This window comes from Culicoides brevitarsis, chromosome 1 (assembly GCF_036172545.1).
Source record: "Culicoides brevitarsis isolate CSIRO-B50_1 chromosome 1, AGI_CSIRO_Cbre_v1, whole genome shotgun sequence".
In the NCBI taxonomy this organism is placed as follows: Eukaryota; Metazoa; Arthropoda; class Insecta; order Diptera; family Ceratopogonidae; genus Culicoides; species Culicoides brevitarsis.
The window spans coordinates 2426663-2449700 of record NC_087085.1 but is presented as its reverse complement, the minus strand read 5'-3'; the positions used below and the strand labels follow the sequence as shown (position 1 = coordinate 2449700).

General features: G+C 29.2%; 6 protein-coding genes across 6 annotated transcripts in view; 4 read left to right on the top strand and 2 right to left on the bottom strand.

Moving 5' to 3' along the window:
- Positions 1-23038, top strand: part of LOC134836707 (enoyl-[acyl-carrier-protein] reductase, mitochondrial-like) — a 226824-nt gene that overhangs the window by 95918 nt on the left and 107868 nt on the right. The window lies entirely within an intron of this gene.
- LOC134836702 (protein suppressor of hairy wing-like) overlaps positions 1-23038 on the top strand; it is an 89946-nt gene that overhangs the window by 51656 nt on the left and 15252 nt on the right. The window lies entirely within an intron of this gene.
- Positions 96-2084, top strand: LOC134832577 (eukaryotic translation initiation factor 3 subunit D). The gene is made up of 2 exons (XM_063846645.1): positions 96-426; positions 513-2084. Exons 1-2 carry the CDS (start codon positions 234-236, stop codon positions 1985-1987), a joined length of 1668 nt encoding a protein of 555 aa, XP_063702715.1. The 5' UTR covers positions 96-233; the 3' UTR covers positions 1988-2084.
- Positions 5513-11493, bottom strand: LOC134827761 (ubiquitin-like modifier-activating enzyme 1). The gene is made up of 5 exons (XM_063840560.1): positions 11312-11493; positions 9903-10945; positions 7439-8650; positions 6478-6842; positions 5513-6418 (listed from the first exon to the last, which is right to left on the bottom strand). Exons 1-5 carry the CDS (start codon positions 11361-11363, stop codon positions 6004-6006), a joined length of 3087 nt encoding a protein of 1028 aa, XP_063696630.1. The 5' UTR covers positions 11364-11493; the 3' UTR covers positions 5513-6003.
- Positions 13037-13743, top strand: LOC134836835 (transcription initiation factor IIA subunit 2). Its single transcript, XM_063852075.1, has 2 exons — positions 13037-13415; positions 13480-13743. The coding sequence occupies exons 1-2, from the start codon at positions 13164-13166 to the stop codon at positions 13570-13572; spliced, it is 345 nt and encodes a 114-aa protein (XP_063708145.1). The 5' UTR covers positions 13037-13163; the 3' UTR covers positions 13573-13743.
- On the bottom strand, positions 13758-20139 carry LOC134836834 (kinesin-like protein KIF12). The gene is made up of 9 exons (XM_063852074.1): positions 19750-20139; positions 19554-19694; positions 18219-18360; positions 17516-17752; positions 17335-17453; positions 16216-16682; positions 15991-16129; positions 15126-15358; positions 13758-13856 (listed from the first exon to the last, which is right to left on the bottom strand). The coding sequence occupies exons 1-9, from the start codon at positions 20137-20139 to the stop codon at positions 13844-13846; spliced, it is 1881 nt and encodes a 626-aa protein (XP_063708144.1). The 3' UTR covers positions 13758-13843.

The window sequence follows — 23038 nt, the reverse complement described above, 5'->3', positions numbered from 1 at the left end:
GAATTTACAAACTCTAATATTTGCTTATTTCTGATTGGCTAACTCGAGAAACGTCACAAGAATGACATTTACACAAAAATTCACTTCAACGAACATCTGCCTTTCATATTTTAGCAAATCCACGCTTTTGGTTTTGCTAATTTCATCAATATTGAAGTATTTTCTCAACTTTCCAATTGAAAAAGTATCGAAAGCGACAAATCTGACACATCGCTCCGTGAAATCAACGCGCAATGACTGAAGAACTCGCTAAAAATGGAGAATTTGCTCCATTTAACGCCCCGGAATTGCAGTACAACGAAGAAGGATGGGGCCCATCGCAAGAAATCCAAGAAGATTTCATCTACCAACCGTTCAGCAAGAGCGATCGTCTTGGCAAGATCAGCGATTGGACTGGAACAGCGACGCAGGACAAAAAGTTCATGAGTAAGTTCAATTTTTTCCGGATTTTTGAAGTTGTTATAACCTAAAATTTTGCTACGTGTACAATTAATTTTTTTTTTTTTTTACAGACAAATATGCGTCGGCTTTCGGTGCTGGCAGTCAATACGCCTATTATCACGACGAGGACGAGTCAACGTTCCATCTGGTAGATACGGCTCGCATCCAGAAGCCGCCGCATCAACGAGGTCGCTTCCGTGGCGGTTTGCGGAATCGCGGAGGGCGCAATGCGAAAATGACTCCGAGCGGCATGACGACGTTGGGCGGCAAAACGACGCAGAAACGCGATCAAAGACGCGGAAATACGCGTAAATGGGGCATGCGAGGTCCGCCGCCAAAGATTCGTGATGCCTCGGTAGCAGTTCGCCCGGATTGGTCGACGATCGAGGAGATGGATTTTCCGCGTTTGGCAAAGTTGTCGTTGCCGAATGTCAAGGAACCCGAAGATATCATGTGTTGCGGCGTCCTGGAGTACTATGACAAGGTCTATGATCGCGTCAACGTGAAAAATGAGAAGCCGCTGAAGGGTGTCGATCGTATTTTCCATACTGTGACAACGACGGACGACCCAATTATCCGAAAATTGTCGAAAACTGTGGGAAATGTTTACGCCACAGACGCGATTTTGGCGACAATTATGTGCTGCACGCGCTCCAACTACTCCTGGGACATTGTCATCGAGAAAATCGGCGATAAACTCTTCATGGACAAGCGCGATAACACAGAATTCGATTTGTTGACCGTGAATGAGACGTCCCAAGAGCCTCCAGCTGACGATGCAAATTCTTTGAACTCGCCACGTAATTTGGCGATCGAAGCTACCTTCATTAACCACAATTTCAGCCAGCAAGTCCTCAAAAGTGGCGAAAAAGAGCCCAAATACAAATTCGACAACCCCAATCCCTTCATTACCGAAGACGAGGAAGGCGAAGTTGCCTCCGTCGCGTATCGTTATCGCAAATGGGACCTCGGTTCGGGCATTGTTCTCGTTGCACGTAGCGAACATGATGCCGTTATGCAATCCCCGACGGGCGACACGCAATTTATCACGATCAAGGCGTTGAACGAATGGGACTCGAAAGCTGCCAATGGCGTGGAATGGCGTCAAAAGCTCGATACACAACGTGGTGCCGTTTTAGCGAACGAACTCCGTAATAACGCATGCAAATTGGCAAAATGGACAGTTCAAGCGTTACTTGCCGGCTCGGATCAAATTAAATTCGGTTACGTTTCGCGTGCACATGTTAAGGACAGCTCGCGTCACGTCATTTTGGGCACGCAACAATTCAAACCGAACGAATTTGCGACGCAAATTAACTTGAGTATGGATAACGCTTGGGGTATCCTGCGGTGCGTTTGCGATATTTTGATGAAGCAGAAAGACGGCAAATATCTCATCATGAAAGATCCGAACAAGCCGATGATTCGGTTGTACGACATCCCTGACAACACGTTCGAGAGTGATGGGTCCGAGGAATCTGGCGACGATAATGAAGCTTTTCAACCAATGTACTCGTATTCCGGAGCTGCCAACAAACGGAGTTAAGGCGATTCGATATTTAATTAATTAAAAAAAAATAATTAATCATTTGGAAATGGTTTTTACATTCAATTAAAAAAAAAAGTGCAGAAGATAAAAAATAGCCACAAAAATTAAAATGTATCGAAAAAATCCAGTGTGTGAAGCGAAATTCCAGTTTAGGAAACAAATTCAAGATAATTGTATCAATATTGCGAAAATAAAATTGTTTCGACATTGGAAAAAAAAATATGTTTTTTATTTTTATATTTTTTGATTTTTTTTTCAAAAATAATTTCAGATTAAAAATTAAAAAAAAATTGAAATAATTAAAATTTTTTATTTTTATTAAATTAAATTAATTAAATTTTTATTAATTTAAATTAAAACTAAAAAAATATTTGAATAATTTTTTTTTTGTATTTTTTTTATTTTTTTTTTTTAATAAAAATCAAACAATTTTTTTTTTGTTTTAATTTTTTTATTAATTTTTTGTTAATTTAATTTAAACATAAAACAAAAAAAAATAATTTTCGATTGAAAATTTGAAAAATAATAGAAAACTAAATTAATTAAAATAAAAATTAATTAATTAAAATTAATGAATTAAAAAATTTTATTAAATTAAAACAATTTCTGTTTAATTTTTAATCATTGATTTTCATCAAGATATTTTTCAAGTCAAGTTTCAACCAACTTTTGATGGATTTCAAAGCTAAAATTAAATAAATATTCATTCTAAAGATGATTTCCATCAAAATCTCCTTGACTTTTGAAGAAATAAAAAAATTTTTTTTTTCCTTGACCGTTTTCAGAAAAAAAAAATTTTTCGGTCATGAAATTTTTCAAGTCAAGATCTAACAAACTTTTGATGGATTTCAAAGCTAAAATTGAATAAATATTCATTTTAAAGATGATTTCCATCAAAATCTCCTTGATTTTTGAAGAAATAAAAAAAAAATTTTCGGTCATGAAATTTTTCAAGTCAAGATCTAACAAACTTTTGATGGATTTCAAAGCTAAAATTAAATAAATATTCATTCCAAAGATGATTTCCATCAAAATCTCCTTGACTTTTGAAGAAATAAAAAATTTTTTTTTCCTTGACCGTTTTCAGAAAAAAAAAATTTTTCGGTCATGAAATTTTTCAAGTCAAGATCTAACAAACTTTTGATGGATTTCAAAGCTAAAATTGAATAAATATTCATTCTAAAGATGATTTCCATCAAAATCTCCTTGATTTTTGAAGAAATAAAAAATTTTTTTTTCCTTGACCGTTTTCAGAAAAAAAAAAATTTTCGGTCATGAAATTTTTCAAGTCAAGATCTAACAAACTTTTGATGGATTTCAAAGCTAAAATTGAATAAATATTCATTCTAAAGATGATTTCCATCAAAATCTCCTTGATTTTTGAAGAAATAAAAAATTTTTTTTTGGTCATGAAATTTTTCAAGTCAATATCTAACAAACTTTTGATGGATTTTCAAGCTAAAAACTTTTGATGGATTAAATAAAATTAAATAAATAAAAAATGATTTCCATCAAAATCTCCTTGACTTTTGAAGAAATTTTTTTTTTTTTTTTGACCGTTTTCAAAAAAAAAAATTTTTTTTCATCAAGAAATTTTTCAAGTCAAGATCTAACAAACTTTTGATGGATTTCAAAGCTAAAATTGAATAAATATTCATTTTAAAGATGATTTCCATCAAAATCTCCTTGATTTTTGAAGAAATAAAAAAAATTTTTTTTTTTTTCAAAGACCGTTTTCAGAAAAAAAAAATTTTTTACTTGACCGTTTTCAGAAAAAAAAAATTTTTCGGTCATGAAATTTTTCAAGTCAAGATCTAACAAACTTTTGATGGATTTCAAAGCTAAAATTGAATAAATATTCATTCTAAAGATGATTTCCATCAAAATCTCCTTGATTTTTGAAGAAATAAAAAATTTTTTTTCGGAAAAAAAAAATCATGAAATTTTTCAAGTCAAGATCTAACAAACTTTTGATGGATTTCAAAGCTAAAATTAAATAAATATTCATTCTAAAGATGATTTCCATCAAAATCTCCTTGATTTTTAAAGAAATAAAAAATTTTTTTTTTTCGGTCATGAAATTTTTCAAGTCAAGATCTAATAAACTTTTGATGGATTTCAAAGCTAAAATTAAATAAATATTCATTCTAAAGATGATTTCCATCAAAATCTCCTTGACTTTTGAAGAAATAAAAATTTTTTTTTTCCTTGACCGTTTTCAGAAAAAAAAAAAAATTTTCGGTCATGAAATTTTTCAAGTCAAGATCTAACAAACTTTTGATGGATTTCAAAGCTAAAATTGAATAAATATTCATTCTAAAGATGATTTCCATCAAAATCTCCTTGATTTTTGAAGAAATAAAAAATTTTTTTTTCCTTGACCGTTTTCAGAAAAAAAAAAAATTTTCGGTCATGAAATTTTTCAAGTCAAGATCTAACAAACTTTTGATGGATTTCAAAGCTAAAATTGAATAAATATTCATTCCAAAGATGATTTCCATCAAAATCTCCTTGACTTTTGAAGAAATAAAAAATTTTTTTTTTCCTTGACCGTTTTCAGAAAAAAAAAATTTTTCGGTCATGAAATTTTTCAAGTCAAGATCTAACAAACTTTTGATGGATTTCAAAGCTAAAATTAAATAAATATTCATTCTAAAGATGATTTCCATCAAAATCTCCTTGACTTTTGAAGAAATAAAAAAATTTTTTTTTCCTTGACCGTTTTCAGAAAAAAAAAATTTTTCGGTCATGAAATTTTTCAAGTCAAGATCTAACAAACTTTTGATGGATTTCAAAGCTAAAATTGAATAAATATTCATTCTAAAGATGATTTCCATCAAAATCTCCTTGATTTTTGAAGAAATAAAAAATTTTTTTTTCCTTGACCGTTTTCAGAAAAAAAAAATTTTCGGTCATGAAATTTTTCAAGTCAAGATCTAACAAACTTTTGATGGATTTCAAAGCTAAAATTGAATAAATATTCATTCCAAAGATGATTTCCATCAAAATCTCCTTGACTTTTGAAGAAATAAAAAATTTTTTTTTTCCTTGACCGTTTTCAGAAAAAAAAAATTTTTCGGTCATGAAATTTTTCAAGTCAAGATCTAACAAACTTTTGATGGATTTCAAAGCTAAAATTGAATAAATATTCATTCTAAAGATGATTTCCATCAAAATCTCCTTGACTTTTGAAGAAATAAAAAATTTTTTTTTTCCTTGACCGTTTTCAGAAAAAAAAAATTTTTCGGTCATGAAATTTTTCAAGTCAAGATCTAACAAACTTTTGATGGATTTCAAAGCTAAAATTGAATAAATATTCATTCTAAAGATGATTTCCATCAAAATCTCCTTGATTTTTGAAGAAATAAAAAAATTTTTTTTTCGGTCATGAAATTTTTCAAGTCAAGATCTAACAAACTTTTGATGGATTTCAAAGCTAAAATTGAATAAATATTCATTCTAAAGATGATTTCCATCAAAATCTCCTTGATTTTTGAAGAAATAAAAAAAATGCAATTTTGCCATTATTCACTGAATCTTTATTGACCATCATCACTTTTACGTTCTCTTTTACAAAGTACTTAGGATTCAAAATTTTCACATTTTTGCCATTTTTCTATCAATCCTTTTTATTTTCGTTTTTTAAATATATTTAATGCTTCTTGCGCATATATGCTATAAATATGATATTGAAAGAAAAAATCTGATTATTCATTTTTTTTAAGTTTAAATTTTTTTTTTAGTTCACTACTTTAGCATGGAATTGAATTTTTCCTGATAAATTTGATTCCTTTTCTCTACTTTTAAGATACAAAAAATATTTAAAAAAAAAAAGAAATTCTTCGGTGACAGGCGTTTTAATTAATAATAAATACAAATAATTTTTCATTAGTTAAAAAAATCAAAGATCAGCGTGAAAAAAAAATCAATCGAAAAAAAAAATAATATTTAATTAATTAATCTTAGACACAAAATCGCAATCAAATCAAGTTTTTCCTCATTTCTTTGCGGATTTATGGGAGGGTGTAACGTACGTAGGGGACTTCGACATCTTCTCCTTCCTCGTCGTTGCAGCAAATTTCGAAGACGAGCGAACGCAAATGCGGCTCGACCTTTTTCTTCGACACTTTCTTCACGACTTCCGACATCAGGCAGTTCATGCGCTCCTCGCGCTTCGATTTTTGCATGAAGAACGAGTACAGCATGCAAACGCCCTGCGACAACATCGTAATCTCCAATTTGTGTTCCTTCTTGAAGTACTCGAGAAATTGGGCGAGCGTCATTTCGCCTTTCACCTCGAAGCGATCCCACAAAGTCCACTCTTTGTCGTAATATTTATTCTTGGCGGCGGCAATTGGCTCGGAGAAGGTAACGAAGGGCAATGCCAAATTGATGAAACCGTTTTTGAAACGATCGAGCGATGTGAATCTGTGAAAAAATATTTTTTTTAATTTTTTTTCCTTTTTAAAAAAATTTCAAAAAATTACCCTTGAGCCAATTTATACAATTCCAAGCCAACACAACCGGCAACTAAAGATGTCGTTGTCGCAATTGCGGGCATAATTTTGCCGGCAATCAATTTGGAACGATGACGATCTGCGGGAGGAATCTTGTAATTTGTCGCACGCAAGTTAGAACAAGCCACAATAAAGTCCATGTGTAAGTTGTTGTCGTCATCTTTCTCGAACTCCAACGGAGTGATGGTGAAATCGGGACGTCCCAAAGCCGCTAATTGATCTCGGAGTTCAGTCACGCGTTGCGAATCGAAGCCGTCGCCGTTGTTTTGCTCCGCAGCTAAAGCAGCGTCTGTTACTGCAATGCGAACGCCGGATTTCGGTACGAAAGGAGGAACCTATGAAGAAAAAAAAAATTATGAGAAAAAAATTACTAAAAAATTTTTACGTAATTTTTATTTTTCAATTTTCAAGCTTAAGAACCATCAGAAAGGCATCCAAAGCACTTTTGTATGATTTTTGATCAATTTCAAGCCTAAAAATTATCAAATGGGCTCTCAAGATGAAAATTACGTATTTTTTACGTAATTTTTATTTTTCAATTTTCAAGCTTGAGAACCATCAGAAAGGCATCCAAAGCACTTTTGTATGATTTTTGATCAATTTCAAGCCTAAAAATTATCAAATGGGCTCTCAAGATGAAAATTACGTATTTTTTACGTAATTTTTATTTTTCAATTTTCAAGCTTGAGAACCATCAGAAAGGCATCCAAAGCACTTTTGTATGACTTTTGATCAATTTCAAGCCTAGAAATTATCAAATGGGCTCTCAAGATGAAAAATACGTATTTTTTACGTAATTTTAACGAAATTTTTATTTTTCAATTTTTAAGCTTCAGAACCATCAGAAAGGCATCCAAAGCACTTTTGTATGATTTTTGATCAATTTCAAGAAATTTTTTGAAAAAATTCAAAAAAAAAAATAAATTCTTACCTCAACTTTGCTCACAATTTCAGCAGTCTTTGCACGATCGCGCACTTGAGGGATTCCGTAAACTTCAGCCTTGAGATTTGCCGCCGCATAAACGTAGTCCAAATGCAAGGGATCATTGACGTCAAACTGAACGGGATCCGGGCATCGTTTGGGTCCCGACCAAAAGAGTTGTCCCGTCGACGTGGTTTGATCCTTCGGGAAATTGAAGAGCAACTGCGCAATTTGATTGTAATATTGCTCCTGGAAATGCAAACGAGCCCATTTTACGCAATCCTCATACGATTTTGGACGGTCATCGATTATCGCGGCACGAACACTTTCCATCACTTCCAACGGCTGAACGCCCGGCAAACTGAGAGTTCGCTCAATGAAAGTCGGATCCGTGATATATTGCGCCGCATTTTCCGCCGATTGTTTGAAAATTCCCTCAAACATGTCGCGAGCCCATTGCAAACAATGCTCGATGGCATTCGGGAAATTCTTCAAAGTACAAATCGGGATGCTTTTCTCGGGCGGATCTTGCGACGACGAATACGATTCCGTCAAATTGGGGACAACAACTTGAATATTTCCCATAGTGCCCAACGTGCCGGACTCCAAAAGGGGCTTGCGGTAAAAAATACAACGACGATCCATGTAAATTCGCGCATCAACGTTATCCAAAGCATTTGCGACGCCATCCAAATTCCCAAAAAAGTCGTCATTGTAAACTTTTTCCGTCTCCAATCCCACGCGATTTTCGTGCGCCACGACATTCACATCGGGATTCATGCGTTTGATCGCATCCGCAGCGCATTTACTCTTCGGTTTCTGCACGTCATGCGGCCGGAACAAAAATTGACGATTCAAGTTGGATTTTTCGATGAGATCCATATCGGTGACAAAAATTGTGCCTCCGTTCGATCCGACGCCCATCATTGCGAAATTTTTCAGCAATTCGCAACCAATGGCGCCCGCACCAACAACGAAATATTTCAACGAGCCGAGTTTCTCTTGGAATTTTTTGCCAAAAACGGCAATTTGGGCATCGTAACGCGATCCGAGAGGTTGACAATCAGCTTCAGCGGGATCCTCTGCGGGCAAACATTCGATAGCGTCGAAGCAGAAATATTGTTGGATGGGCGTGAATTTGCCGGAACAGGCTTTCATTACTTCTTGCGCTGCGATACCGCCGATAGCGGCATTCATGGGTGACAAATCTCCAACGCAAATCTAAAAATAAAAGTTTTTAATGCGATTATTGGAGAATTAAAAGATTAGGCGGATGAAATAAGAGAAAATGTTTTCGATTTCGGTTAAAAAATAAAATTTTCTTTAAAATTTATCATTTTTTATTTGTTTTTTTGAAAAAAAAATCATTTTTAGAATCAAAAGTTCATTTCAAAGACAAAATTCATCATTTCGAGAATAAAAAAATTTTTGTCGAGATCGAAATATTCATTTTAAGAGCTAAAAAAATTATTTTAGGGGTCAAAAGTTTATTTTAATAACAAAAATTTTTACTTTGAGAACTAAAGTTTTTAATTCAAGATAGAAAAATTTATTTAAAGACCAAAAAAAAATTAATTTCGAGATAAAAAAAATCAAATTTTGAGAAAAAAAAATTTTGTCGAGATCGAAAAAATTATTTCCTGGATTAAATTTTTTTTTTAATTTGAAGTTCATTTTGAGAACAGAAATTTTTATTTTGAGATAAAATAATTAATTTCAAAAAAAAAAAATTTTTTTTTCGAGATGTAAAAAGTTAATTTCAAAAAAAGAAAATTTTTTTGTCGAGAACGAAATTTTTTTTTACGATTTTAAATTAATTTTATAAGTTAAATTGTTCATTTGTAGAACTAAAAATCATTTCAAAATATAAAAAAGTCGATTCGAATTCGAGATCTAAAAATTTTTTTTTGAGTCATTTCGTAAAATTATAATTTGAAGCATAAATTGTTCATTTTCACGACTTTTTAAATTTCATTTCGAGATCGAAAAATTTTATTTTGAGTTCTAAAATTTTTTTTCGAGTCTTAAAAAGTTAATTTTGCGAAGTAAAATTATAATTTCAAGCAAAAAATTTTCATTTTTTGCCTTAAAAATTTCACTTCAAGTCTTAAAAATTTTATTTCGAGATCGAAAAATTTCAATTCGAGATCTGAATTTTTTTTTAGGATTGAAAAGTTCATTTTACGAGTTGAAAATATTATTTCAAGAATAAATTGTTCAATTTAAGATTCAAAAATTCATTTTCACGACTTAAAAATCTCAATTCGAGTCCTCAAAATTTCATGTCGAGATCGAAAAATTTCAATTCGACATCTAAATTAATTTTTTTTCTTAAAATGAACATTTTTTTTACGTTTTAAATTTAAAATTTACATTTTTTCTTCTAAAAATTTCTCAAAATAAATTATTCCGAAGGAAAATCGAAAACATTTTCACTTTTTGTAACAGCCTAAAAATAATTTTTATGACTCACCTTTGAAAAAACTGTAAGCAAGCTCTCCTTAAGTTCGAGATTATCCAATTCTGCGGCACGTTCCTTGCACACATCCAGGAAAAGTTGGGCATCTTCGGCATTCCATTGACGCGGAGCTCGTCCATGGCGCTCGACAAAGCGATGAAAAGCCGTAAAAGCGAGTTGAATTTGCGCCGGATGATCAAATTTGCCGAAATCAAAGTCAACAAAAGTCGGGGAATTTTCCGCTTCTTGCAACGACTTGAAGGAAACTGTTTTGGGCATTTTCACTTGTGTCACGATACCGCCGCGAATGTAAGTACTGAAGGTCGAAGTATCGCCAATGCTGAAGGTATACGGGCCGTGAACCTTAATTTTGCGTGGTTCGCATCCATTGAGCTCCGTCATGCCGTCAATTTCGCAAAAAGTCACATAATCGCCGTCTTCGAAGCCATGGCGATTCTCGTCGAGACACGTAACGACGCCGTCCGCATCTTTCGTGATGCTCGCTACCATGGCGGAGAGGGGATTAGCGCCTGTGGTATCGATGATGGTGAAATCTGTGCCGAAATCGCAGAAAATTTGGGCAAACAAGCCCTTCGTGTCGGCCGTGATGAGGGCGATGTTGTGTTTGTGTGTGATTTCGGCGATGCGCTTTTGCTCCGTGGCCGACGTCGAAGTCAGGACGACAACACGGAATTTTCGCAAAAAGTCCTCCGTCAAGTCGCCCGTGTAGGAACGCGTAGGCACATAATTGTTGAGTTCCGAAAGTTGCTGGCAGCACGCCTCCGCGCGATTTTGCCCGATTTTCTCGGGACTCAAGTAGAACTGCGACGACAAATCGGCGAGACTGCAAAGCGCTGAATCATGCAATGTCACTGATCTAACGCCACCCAAAATGACATTTTTCGCAATTTCGACGCCCAAACCGCCCAATCCGGAAATCAGGACGTCGCTCGCTGCCATGCGACGCATCGCATCGTGCCCCAACACGTACAACTGCCGCGAATAAAGGCTCTCATCGATTTCTTGTGTGGTATTATTTTCTCCATTGTTCGCCATTACTGAAAGAAGAAAGAGTTTGGATCGAAATTGCGGCAACGAAACGACAAAAAGTGATTCCGATCCGTTCCAGCGACCAAATTTATCACTTTCTGTCGTCTCGCGACGCAAATCGAAACACAAATTCGGAATGAAACGACAATAGGGTGCATCCGAATTTCATCACAGCTCCGAGAAATCGAGAAAACTCTCGTAATATGATGAAATTCGCATTGCCCAAAGTCAAAAACGCAGCGGCATGTTCGGGAGATGCAAATTCGCTCGAAGCTAATGTCGAATCAACAGTTTCTCGAGTGAAGTTGGCCATGCATCCGAGCAACACCGCAACACCGACACAGAACAAGACATGTTTGCAAAAAATCTCTTACTTCTCGGCTTCTTGTTTGGTGGCTGGTCCTCGCTTGAGCGTTTCAAAGACATCTAGCACGCAAAAACTACAGTGAATAGCTTGCGGATTCGCACAATTACGGGCAATTTATCGGGAATTTACTCGAAAAATTTATTATATTTATTAATGCGAATAACAGCAGCGGCTTGCACACATAAATGGCGGATTACAAACTCGGTCTTACGCCTCACGAGTAGCGATGTCAAAAGTGATTTCTTTTTTTATTAAGTTGAGTAACAGATTTCATTTTGAATTATTTTTTTTCTAAATTTTTGATTTTTTAGAATTTGATAAAAAAAAAATGATTTAAAAATTAATTTAAAAAAGATAAAATTTTTGAAATTTAATTTTATTTAAATTTTTTTTGCGTTTTTGAAATTAATTTTTTGATTTTTTGAAAAATTTTTAAAAATTATAAAATGTGTTTAAAATTTTTTCAAATTCTCGAAATTTATATTCAATTTTTTTAGTAAAATTTTTTTCAAACATTTTACCTCTACAATATTAATTTAAATGAATATTTAGAAGTATTTTCTTTCATTTTGAGCTTTGAAGTTTTTATATAATTTTTTTTTTAATTTTTTTAAATTTTATATTTTTCTGCAAATTTTTAGAAAATATTTTTAAAATTTTGATTTTTATAAATTTTTGATTTTTTTAAAATTAAATTTTAAAAATTCTAAAATTGATTTTAGAAAGTTTTAAAATATTTTTTTCAACAAATTTTTTGAAAAATTTTGTTAAAATTTCATTTTTTTTTAAATCTTCGAAATTTATGTTCGATATTTTAAGTCACATTTTAGCAAAAATTTCTGAAGTTTATGTATCAAAATACAAATTATTCTTGCTGTTTATGATGCAAAAACAAAGAAATTCTATGAACCCATATTTTGTATTTTTCTTTTACGATATTTATGAAATCGAGATATTTATGAAATGAACTTTCCTTTGAAATTATTGAAAATCATTTTATAGAAATTTTTATATATGCAAAAAACATAAAAATTCAAAAACTTTGTGGTTTTGTTCATACAAAGATGTCTAAGATCATACAAAAATTAAATTTTCAAAATATTTCTTCCAAATTTTTAATGTATCAGTTCAGAATCCAAATTCTGGATTTCAGACCCTCAGCATTAATTTAAGTTTTAATGTGTTCAATTCTGACATCCATCATTTTTTGATTTTGCATGATTTTTTCATCAATTTACTTTTTCGAAAGATTCTTCATAAAAAAAAATCATCAACAGTAAATAACACAAAATTTGAGAAAATATTTTTTGAGCTAATAAAATATATTCTGATATCACGTCAAATTTTTTTGCGTGTTGCAATATTTTTTGAAGTGTTCGAAATTGATGCTCTTAGATTTTTTTTTAAAGATACAAGTATACAAATTTCTTAATTTTTTTAAAATGAATATTCAATTATAATGTTAAAATATTAATTGATCATATTTTAACAATTCTTGATAAAAATTTATAGTTTTTGCTTTAATAAAAATAATAATAATCAAAAAAATTAGAAAAAATTCTAAAATTTTGAACCAAATACTCAAATTTCAAAACGAGTATTCATTTCTCGAAACTTCGAGTATCCGCTTTTGACATCTCTACAAATCTGTCACGCATTTCCGTACTCCTCATGCTGAAAAACCACAACACTACACACTGCACGACGCCATACGAGTCACGTACAGCTCATTTCTTCGCGAGAAACCAGAGAAGCGCATCAAAATCAAACCAAATTCACGAAAAATCAAAGCTAAAAGCCTTAAAAAATCACGAAAATTTCGGGCTAATCGTCGCCCGTCGTAACAAACCACACGAAAAATGTCGTATCAATTGTACCGGAACACCACGCTCGGCAATACGCTGCAAGAAACGCTCGACGAACTCATCCAATATGGACAAATCACTCCACAGTTGGCACTGAAGGTTCTCGTGCAGTTCGACAAGAGCATCAATTCGGCGCTCAGCAACAAAGTCAAGTCACGCGTCACCTTCAAAGCGGGCAAACTGCACACCTACCGATTCTGTGATAACGTTTGGACTTTAATGCTGAAAGACGTCGAATTCCGAGAGGTACTTTCTGACCTAATTTTCCATATGGAACGAAATTTTCACAATTTTTCTGCATTTTTTTTAGGTGCACGAATTCGCAAAAGTCGACAAAGTAAAAATTGTGGCGTGCGACGGAAAAACGGCAAATCTCAATGACGACAGCAAAACAGATCGTTAAAAAAAATTCGAGAGATGAACAATTTTCACACAAAAAAAAATTAGATTTTAAGGGAAAAAATTTGTATTTATCACGAAGATGAAAAAAATTGCTTGTATTGACGTATCTTGTAGGAAAATGAACATTTAATATAAAAAAATGACACAAAACACGAATTTTTGTATTGCTCATAATATTTTTTATTCCTTTAAAATTATTTACAATTTTTTTTGTGATAAAATATAATCTTTAAAGCTCGTCCGAAAATAGTTGGTGCTCGAGTCCGAGGCGTTTATCGGGTAGTACTGAAAGAAAAAAGACAAAAATTTAATTAATTTTAAATAAAATTAAGAAAAAATTCCCCTAAAAAAGTCATCTAAGACCGAAATCTCGTCTAAAACGGAATCGAAAATATTATGGGCAACCAATTTTTTATTTTTTTGAAGCAAGGTGAAGGCGAAAAATTTTGAAAAATGTCCAAAACACAAGTGCATGAAGCTCTTCTAGATTCTAAAAAATATCGTAAATTTGTGACACTCTTCTAAGATTTTTTTTAATTGCGAATTTTATGAGAAAATTTACAATTTTTTCACATTTTTTTTTTAATTTAATTTTTGAATAAATTAAATTAAAATTAATTTTTATTAAAAAAAAATTATTAAATTAAATTAATTTTTAAGCAATTTTTTAAATATTAAAAAAAAATTTAAAAAATATTAAAAAAATATTTTAAAAAAATTAAAATAAAAATATTAAAAAAATAAAAAAAAATTTAAAAATAAAAAAAAAATATTAATTTTTTTTTTAATTTAAATTTTTTTTAATAATAAAAAAAAAATTAAATTTTAACAAAAAAATGACTTCCAAAATAATAAAAAAAATCATACAGGTAGGTATATTTTTTTATATTTTGGAATTTTTTAAATATTTTTTTTTATTAATTTTTTTTTTTTAATTTAATTTTTTTATTTTAATATTTTTTTAAATATTTTTTTTTTGAAAAAAATAAAATTTTTTTTTTTTTTTGATTTTTTTTTAATTTTTAAATATTTTTTAATTTCAAAAATTTTTTAAAATACTTTAAAATTTTTAAAAATGTATTTTAAAAAAAAAAATTTAAAAAAATTTGTAAATTTTCTCGTAATTTCGCAATCAAAAATTAGACAAAACACATTTTAGCGTGTTTCTATTAAAATTTTCTAAAGCTCTCATCTATTTATTTTTTTTACCCAATTCGTCAACCCTGTGCCGGGCATGAAATAAATTGATAAAATTTTGTATAACTTTAGCTTTTGACTCAATTTTTGCATGAACCTACACTTTCGCAATGGCATCTTCGTGTTCGTCAATTAACGACACACTACTGCCAAAGAGCTTGGAGCGCAAGAGGGAATTTTGATTGGCGTCGGATTTTGCTCGTACAAGAGTTTTGGGACGCTCGCTGACGGGTCGAACGTCGGAAATTGCTCGAACGAGTGTCGATGACGGGCGACTTTCGGTCATTAAAGGTCTGAGAAACCCGTAAATGGTAAAAATATGAGACAAGGCATCATCGAAAAGGGGGAAAAACTCACTCGGTTCGTCTTGCAGCTCGATGTTCGGCGCTATTTGGAGACATTTTCTTCACTGTTCCGCTTGAACCGCGACTCTTGGGACCTGTTATCGAATGATCGGAGTTGTGACGACGAATCGTGTTTGCAATCTGGTTGATACTTTCTCCGATGCGTCGACGATCGAGTTCCTTTTGGAGATCTTCGGGGATGCGATATTCGTTTGCTGAGACACGACCTGATAAGTGTTCCGTGCTCTACAAGAAAAAAATTAAATTTTTCGGTTTTAATGAATTTTTAATAAATTTTAATAAAAAAATTTAGAACAATAATTAAAAATCAAAAAATATTTTAAAAATTGGAAAATTTTTTAAAAAAATCATAAAAATTAAAAAATAATTTCCAAAAATTTTAAAATTTAATTTTAAAAAATTGAAATAGGTAATAAATTATGAAAATTTAATAAAAAATTGGGGAAAATTATAAAAAAGTAAAAAAAAGTTTAAAGAACTTAATTTTTAAAAAATTATAAAAATTAAAAAAAAAATAAGAATTGAGATTTAAATTAAAAAATTATAATCAAAAAATATTATAAAAAATTTTAAAAATTTAAAAAAGATTGAAAAAAAATTAAATTGAGAAAATAAAGAAAAATTTTTAAAATCATAAAAAATTAAAAGAAATTATTTTAAAAAAATTTCTAAAATAATTTAGGTATGAATTTTTTTATGACAAATTATGAAATATTTTTTTATGAAAAAATTTGAAATATTTTTTATGAAATTTTGAAAAGTTTAAAAAAAAAGATTAAAAATAAGAAAAATTGTAAAAACTTTAAAAAATTATGAAAACTTCGAAAAATAAAAAAAAAATTAAAAAATCAACTCACTCGATACTTTGACTGATCAGCAACGCTATCCGTGCTTCCATTTATCGGATTTCGCCACATTTCCGGCGGTTGTGCCTCCCGCTCAAGCTCATCCTTAAACGTACCCTTTGACTCAATGATGGGTGACCTAACACAAACACTAAAAGTTTTTAAAATCGAATACAAAGAAAAATTTTGACTACACTCGGACTCTAAACAAAACATCACAATTGGACAAATGCTTACGAGTTCACATCCTCGAGTTTCTTCAGCAGCCGTTCATTTTCCCGGCACACAATTTCCTGATCGCGCAGCACCATTTCACGCGACGAATATAATTCGGCATTTTCCGTGCGAAGCGCTTCGTTTTCTTTGATGTACAATTTTATCAATTCCGCGAGTTTTGTGCCTTCGAGCTCGGCAAGTTGATCCAAGTCGACTTTCGGGGCGGGCGTTATGGGACGAGGAGGTTCACTGCTGATGTTTGTGAAGGGAATCATTTCGCCGTGGTCTGAATGAAGATGCAAGGCGTTCTTGAGATGCTCGTTTTCCATCGTGAGATTGTTGACTTCACGCTTGAGACTGAGAATTAGGGCTTCACGAGGATCCATCATGATAACGGGCTTTGTTCGGATTTTCTTGGCTCGTGCAGCGTAACGGAGAGTGTTGATCGTCTCGGAGAGATTTGAACGAGCGGGAGAGATGCAAGCGATCTAAAAAAAAATAATTAAAAAAAAAATAATTAAAATTTTAAAAAAAAAATAAAAAATTAAATAAAAAAATATTTAATTAATTATGCTAAAAATTTCTTAAATTAAAAATTATTAATAAAAAATAAAACAAAATTTTAAAAAATTAAAAAATAATTTTTAAATCAAAGGAAAAATTTTTTTTTTATTTTTTTTTAATTTAAATTAATTTATTTTTTTTTTTTTAAAAAATTTTTTTTATTTTAATTTTTTTTTAGCATAATTATTAAATTTAATTTAAATTATTATTTAATTTTTAAACAACTATTTTTTTATTTCTTAATTTTTTTTAAATAAAATATCAATTATGAAAAAATAAGAAATAAAAAAATAAAAATTAATTAATTAAAAATAAATTAATAATTTAAATTAATAAACTTTAATTTTAATTTTTATTTTTTTTCCTTTTAATTAAAATTTAATTTAAAAAAAATAAATAAATATTTTTCCTATAAAATTAAACAAAAATCAATTTTTTATTTAAACTAACAATTGTAATTTTTTGCTTTGAAAAATAATTTTTTAATTAATTTTTTTTTAAATTTTTTTTTGCTCAATTTTTAAAAAAATCAAAAAAAAATAATAATTTAATTTTATAGAAAAAAAATTATCAAACCATCAAAGTAACTCCATTTCCCGCCAAACTATCAGCAAGCAACTTTGTCAATTTGCTATCTCGGTACGGAATATGCCCAGATTTCTTTTTGTTGTCACTCAATTGAGCGATGCAATATCCTTAAAAATTAAAAAAATCACAAATAAAAATTTAATCCATTCGCAACTTCAACAAATCTCACCCAAAACCATCAAACTCTTGTTAATATTGTTCGCCTCTTCGAGAGTTTTGCCCTCACTGTGAGTCTTTTTCGTCATTTCACTTCCCGCCAAATCGACAAAGTTAATTTTTCCCTGTTTCGACAAGTAAACGCCATTTTCCGCCTGCTGCTCTGACGTTATGTGCACCGTCAGTATCGTGTGAGACCTGCTCGAGTGTTCGTTCATTTGATGCGAACCCGTTGATCGATTTCTCATTCCTACAAAAAAAAATTGAAAAAAAAATTAATTAGAGTCACGACTCGAATTGACTCGGAATCAATTGCATGCAATGCAAGTCAATTTCTTTTAACATTGATAAATGACGAAGAATAAGGTCAAAAAAAAAAAATAAATAAAAATTAAATGAGGTTCAACCAAAGAAAAGTTGAAGGAAATTTTGACCTATTTTACTTTTTTTTTTTATCGGTTCGTATCGAATTTCAAGTCAATCAAAAAATTCTTAATTGCTTTTCCCTCGTTTTCAAAAAAGTTGGAAATTTCACGTTTTCTTCGTTTATTGATTGAAAAAAATTATAAACGGTTGTGATGTATGAAAAAAAAATTGGATGACGTTGCAATTCTAATTTTTTATGCAAACAATAATTTTACTTTTCATGCAATTTGATTCGATTTCGGGGAATCCAAAGTCAATTAAAAGCAATTTCAAGCGGCGACCTTACATACCTTCTTCCAAAACAGCCAATAAATCATCCAATTCTTCACAGTCAACGGTAAATAAGTTTTCGACGAAAAAGCCGCGCGATTTTTTGCTCCATCGAACTGCTAATGGTTTGCGAGCGCTGCCGGGATTTAGGAGATCGATTACCTGTGAGAAGGAGAAAAAAGGTAAAATTATTTAAAAAAAATTAATAAAATTATCAAAAGTCAAGATTTTGACTCAAATTGTCCCAAAAAAAAATTTAAAGAATAAAAAATTAATTTAAAAAAAAATTTATTAAATTTAAAAAAAAAATATTAAATTTAGTAAAAAATAAGAAATTTAACTTTTTTTTATGATTTTATTTTTTAAAAACCATTAAATTAGCTTAAGAATGAGAATTTTCATATTTTTTTAAATTTATAAATTTTTAAATAAATGTCAATTAAATGCCAATTCAAAAAATAACCGTTTTTGTCGATTCATGTTGAATAATTAAATAAATATTTAAACTTTTCATTAAAAAATAAATTAAATAATTTTAATTGAAATTAAATTGATATAAAATTTTATTAAAAAATGTCAAAATAAAATAAATTTTTCAAAATGGTCCAAAGATTAAAATTTTTACGTAATTTTTTTTATTAAAAAAAATATTTTTAAAATTAAAAAAAAAATATTTTTAAAATATTTTAATTTTTTAATATCCCTAATTTAAGTCAAAATTATTATTATTTTATTTTTATTTATTTTTTTTATTATTAACTTTAATTAAATTAATTTTTATAATTTTAAATTTTATTTAATTATTTAATAATTTTTCAAAATTATTTTTATTAATTTTTTAAATAATTTTTTTTTTTTAAATTAAATTTTTATTTGATTTTATTTTTAATTTTAATTAATTTTTAATTATTTTAATTTAACTTTTAATTTAATTTTTTATTTTTTTTTTTAATTAATTTTTTAATTGATTTTTTTTATTAATTTAAAAATTAATTAAAATTTATAAAAAAAAATCCTGTAACACGAAAAAAACAAATTTTCAAAGTCAAAAGTTCATTGAAAAATTAAAAAAAAATTCTCACACGACAATTTTCAATAAAATTAAATAGAATTTAAATGCCAAGTCGACATCTGTTCACAATTCGAAGGATGATGATTTACATTTCAAGTTGAAAAGTCAATTGTTACGTGTAAATCGTTAACTTCAAACGTGGGAGTTTCTAACCTTGCCATTGATTGATAGAAATTCATAAATTCTCACACGCATTACTAATTCACAAATTAATTTCCTCAACTCATAAAATAGCAAAACGGCAATTTGCCGATAAAATTTTCAGCAGCAGCACGTGTCTCACCTTTTCATTATAGATTTCAAGGAACGACGCTTGCAGAACAAAATTCATGTCGGTTCGGGATTTTATCTGTTGAAACAAGTACAGGAACGAGCGGAAAACGAGACCGTGATATTCGTGGTTGAGATCTGGCTTTCCAATGAACTAAAAAAAAATTTTTTTTTTAAATTATTTAAAAATTTTTTTTTTAATTTTTTACCAATTCAGGAGGTCCCGTCAACGTATGAGTCTTCCCCGAACCAGTTTGCCCGTAACAAAATGCCGTACAACTAAATCCCTCAATTGCCATCTCGATGAGTCTCTTGATCCCCGAATACTGTACAATGTCATCCTGCGTCGCTCCCGGCTCAAAAACCACATTATAGGAAAATTGTTTCGGCGATTGGGCACTTTTTGAGCCATTATTTTGCGCTTCACACAATAATTGTCCATTTCCGGGGAATTGAATCACCATTTCGTCGCCTTCACGGATCTCTTTGTCGCTCAAGGGACGAACGCGAACCACGACGTTGATATTGTCACCCGGCGTTGAAGGCTCCGTGGATCCTGAACTTTGCGTCATGCTTTCGAGAAAATCCAAACTTCCCATTCTGAAAGAAAAAAATTAAAAAAATTTCAAAGTCAGTTAATTTTTAATGAATTATCGTTTTTTTTTTACAGCAAACAACTTTCCCTTCCATTAGTCTTTCGTAAAGTAAACTGACCTGATTGCGCTTCGGAAAAACACTGCAACATTAAGTTACAATGTAGCGTTGGGCAAATAAAGGAAAAGAGAACATCGCTGCGAAAAAAAAGCAATCAAGCAAAAACGTGCATGTCACCTAATAACTACATTTGAGGACTGCAATTAACGGCGCGATAAAAGGACAGTACAAGTTGATGATTGATATTTTTAGGCTAATGAAATGACAGAAATTGTTTGATTTTCAAACTACGAACTTTTTCAAGCAGATTTTAAATTTTTTTTCTTCGAAAATATATTTTTATTCAAAAATTTTATTAAAAAAACTAAAGTTTTGTTGATTTTTGTAGAAATTTATTCTTATTGAATTCAAAAATTCGTAAATGTCAATTTAAAAAATGACAGTTGAAAAATTTGAAAGTCGCTTTTATGCTAATTCAACATAATTAAATTTTGTAAAATTCATTAAATTTGTACATGTTCAAATAAAATTCATCAAATTAATTATATTCTTGGATAAAAGTATTTTTTTAAAAATATATTTCGAAAAATGTTAATTTAAAAATATACTGTAAAAATTTGTAAATTACTTTTTGCTAATTCAAAACATAAAATTTGAAAAAAATATGATAAATTTTATTAGATTTAAATTAAAAATTATCGAAATATTTTTATTTTGAATTACAAACGTAAAAATGAGTAAAATTTTCTAAATGTCAATTCAAATAATTTCCGTTAAATTAAAAAAAAAAATTAATTAAAGCTAAAATTAATTTAAAAAATTTAATTTTGATAAGAAACTGATAATTTTTTAAAAAATTTTGAGATTATTTTTCGAAATTCAAAATGAAATTCTGTCTAATTCCAAAAAATCATTTCATCATTCGAAATTAATCATTTAAAAGTTCAAATTAAAGCATAATTCCGCGGGTCAAATGTCGATAACCCCTTTGACCCAAGAATCCTTCGAGTGTCATTCAACAGTAACACGAGTTGCGATGTCCTTCGTAAGCAAACAAAGCCTTGGAATGAACTCCGGTATGTCATTTAGACACATTTTCCATCAAATGCTTTTCGACATGACAAGAACAACTCAATTTATGTGACAATTTTCCATCGAATCGCCCTCGATAAGTAATTACAACAACTTTCTCCCGTTTTGTATTTTTTTTCTCACGTCAACAAATATTGTTACAAGCCGCCATTTCATTTACAAGAATTGTTTACAAGTCGAGTTTATGTCCTAGTTTTCAATAAATTCATCGATACTTTATAATTTTTTTTAAAAATATTTTTACAGAGTCTTTATGATTTTATATGAAAATTTTTTTATTTAATTTTTGTACAATTTAAAAAATAAAATTCAAATTTAAAAAATTATTTTTTAAAAAAATATTAAAAAAAAAATAATTAAAATTAAAATTAATTTAATTTTTTTTAAAAAAAATTATTAAATAAAAAAATTTTAAAAAATTAATTAAATTAAATTATTAAAAATTAATATTTTAAAAATTAAATAAAAGGAAAACCTTTTAAAAATAATTTTAAAAATTAAAAAAAAAAAAATTAAATTAATATTTAATAATTTTTTTAAAATTAAAAAAAAATTAAAATTTTTTAATTAAATTTTAAATTTAAATAATTAACCTTAAAAATTAATTATTTAAATTTTAAAAAAAATTAAATCTAAATATATTTTTTTTTTATTTTAAATTTTTAAATATTATTTTTTTTTAAAACCCTCTGTAACGTAAAGTATTAAAATAAAATTAGGATCTGACCTGTTTTATATTTCCATTTTTTTTCATCAACAACAACATCACGATAAATAATTTTCATGTCTGTCACGTCAATAAACAGTCATGACGTCTCTCTCGTTCTCGTTTCTCGTGTTTAATCAAAAGGAAAGTAAAGCACTTATTTTTTTTTGTCAAAGAAATTTTTCAATAAAAAAACGATAATAATGTTTAAAATTAAAAAAAAAGTAGTAAGCTAACCCAATTGAGTCGCCTTGCATGTTAAATTGATCAATTTTTGCCACGAGTCTGCGATTTCTAGACCAAGTAATTGAACGATTGATTGGAAGGTGACATCGTTACTTTTTTTGTGTTTTATTTACTTGACGATTATCGGGCGCCATAAATTTCCATCGATTTCTGGAATATTTGCTTCGATTTTTTTTCGAATCAAAGAAAAATTGATTAATTTGTCGGAAAAAAAATGTGAAATGTGGGAAATGAGCATCAATCAATGTCGGGTGAGCAAAGAAATGTTACAAAAGAAACAAATAAACGTTCGAACAAGTGAGCTGTAACTAATTACGTGAAAATTTGTGACATTGAACTACTTTGGCGATTGAATCATTGAGGATTTTCAATTATTTTTGTAATTTATTTTAGCTTTTTTGTTAAAGGATTTTTATTTTTAATTTGATTTTTTATCGTTTCATGTTGAATTTCTACAAATTGAAGTATTTTAAGAAATTTTTATAGAAAATTTGAATTTTTTAAAAATATTTCTCAAATTTTTAAATTCGTAAAGATTTTTTTTAATTTTTTTTTAATGTTAAATAATTTTTTTAAAATAAAAAAAAATAAAAATTTAATTTAATTTAATAAAAAAATAAATTATTATTAAATTATTAAAAAAAAATTAATTTAAATTGTTTAAATTTTTAAATATATTTTTTTTTTTTTTTAATTTTTAATTTTTTTAAATTAATTTAATTTTTTTTTTTATTTCTAATTTTCTTTCTTTTTTAAATAGAATTTTTTTAACATTTTTTTAAATTTTTTAATTAATTTAA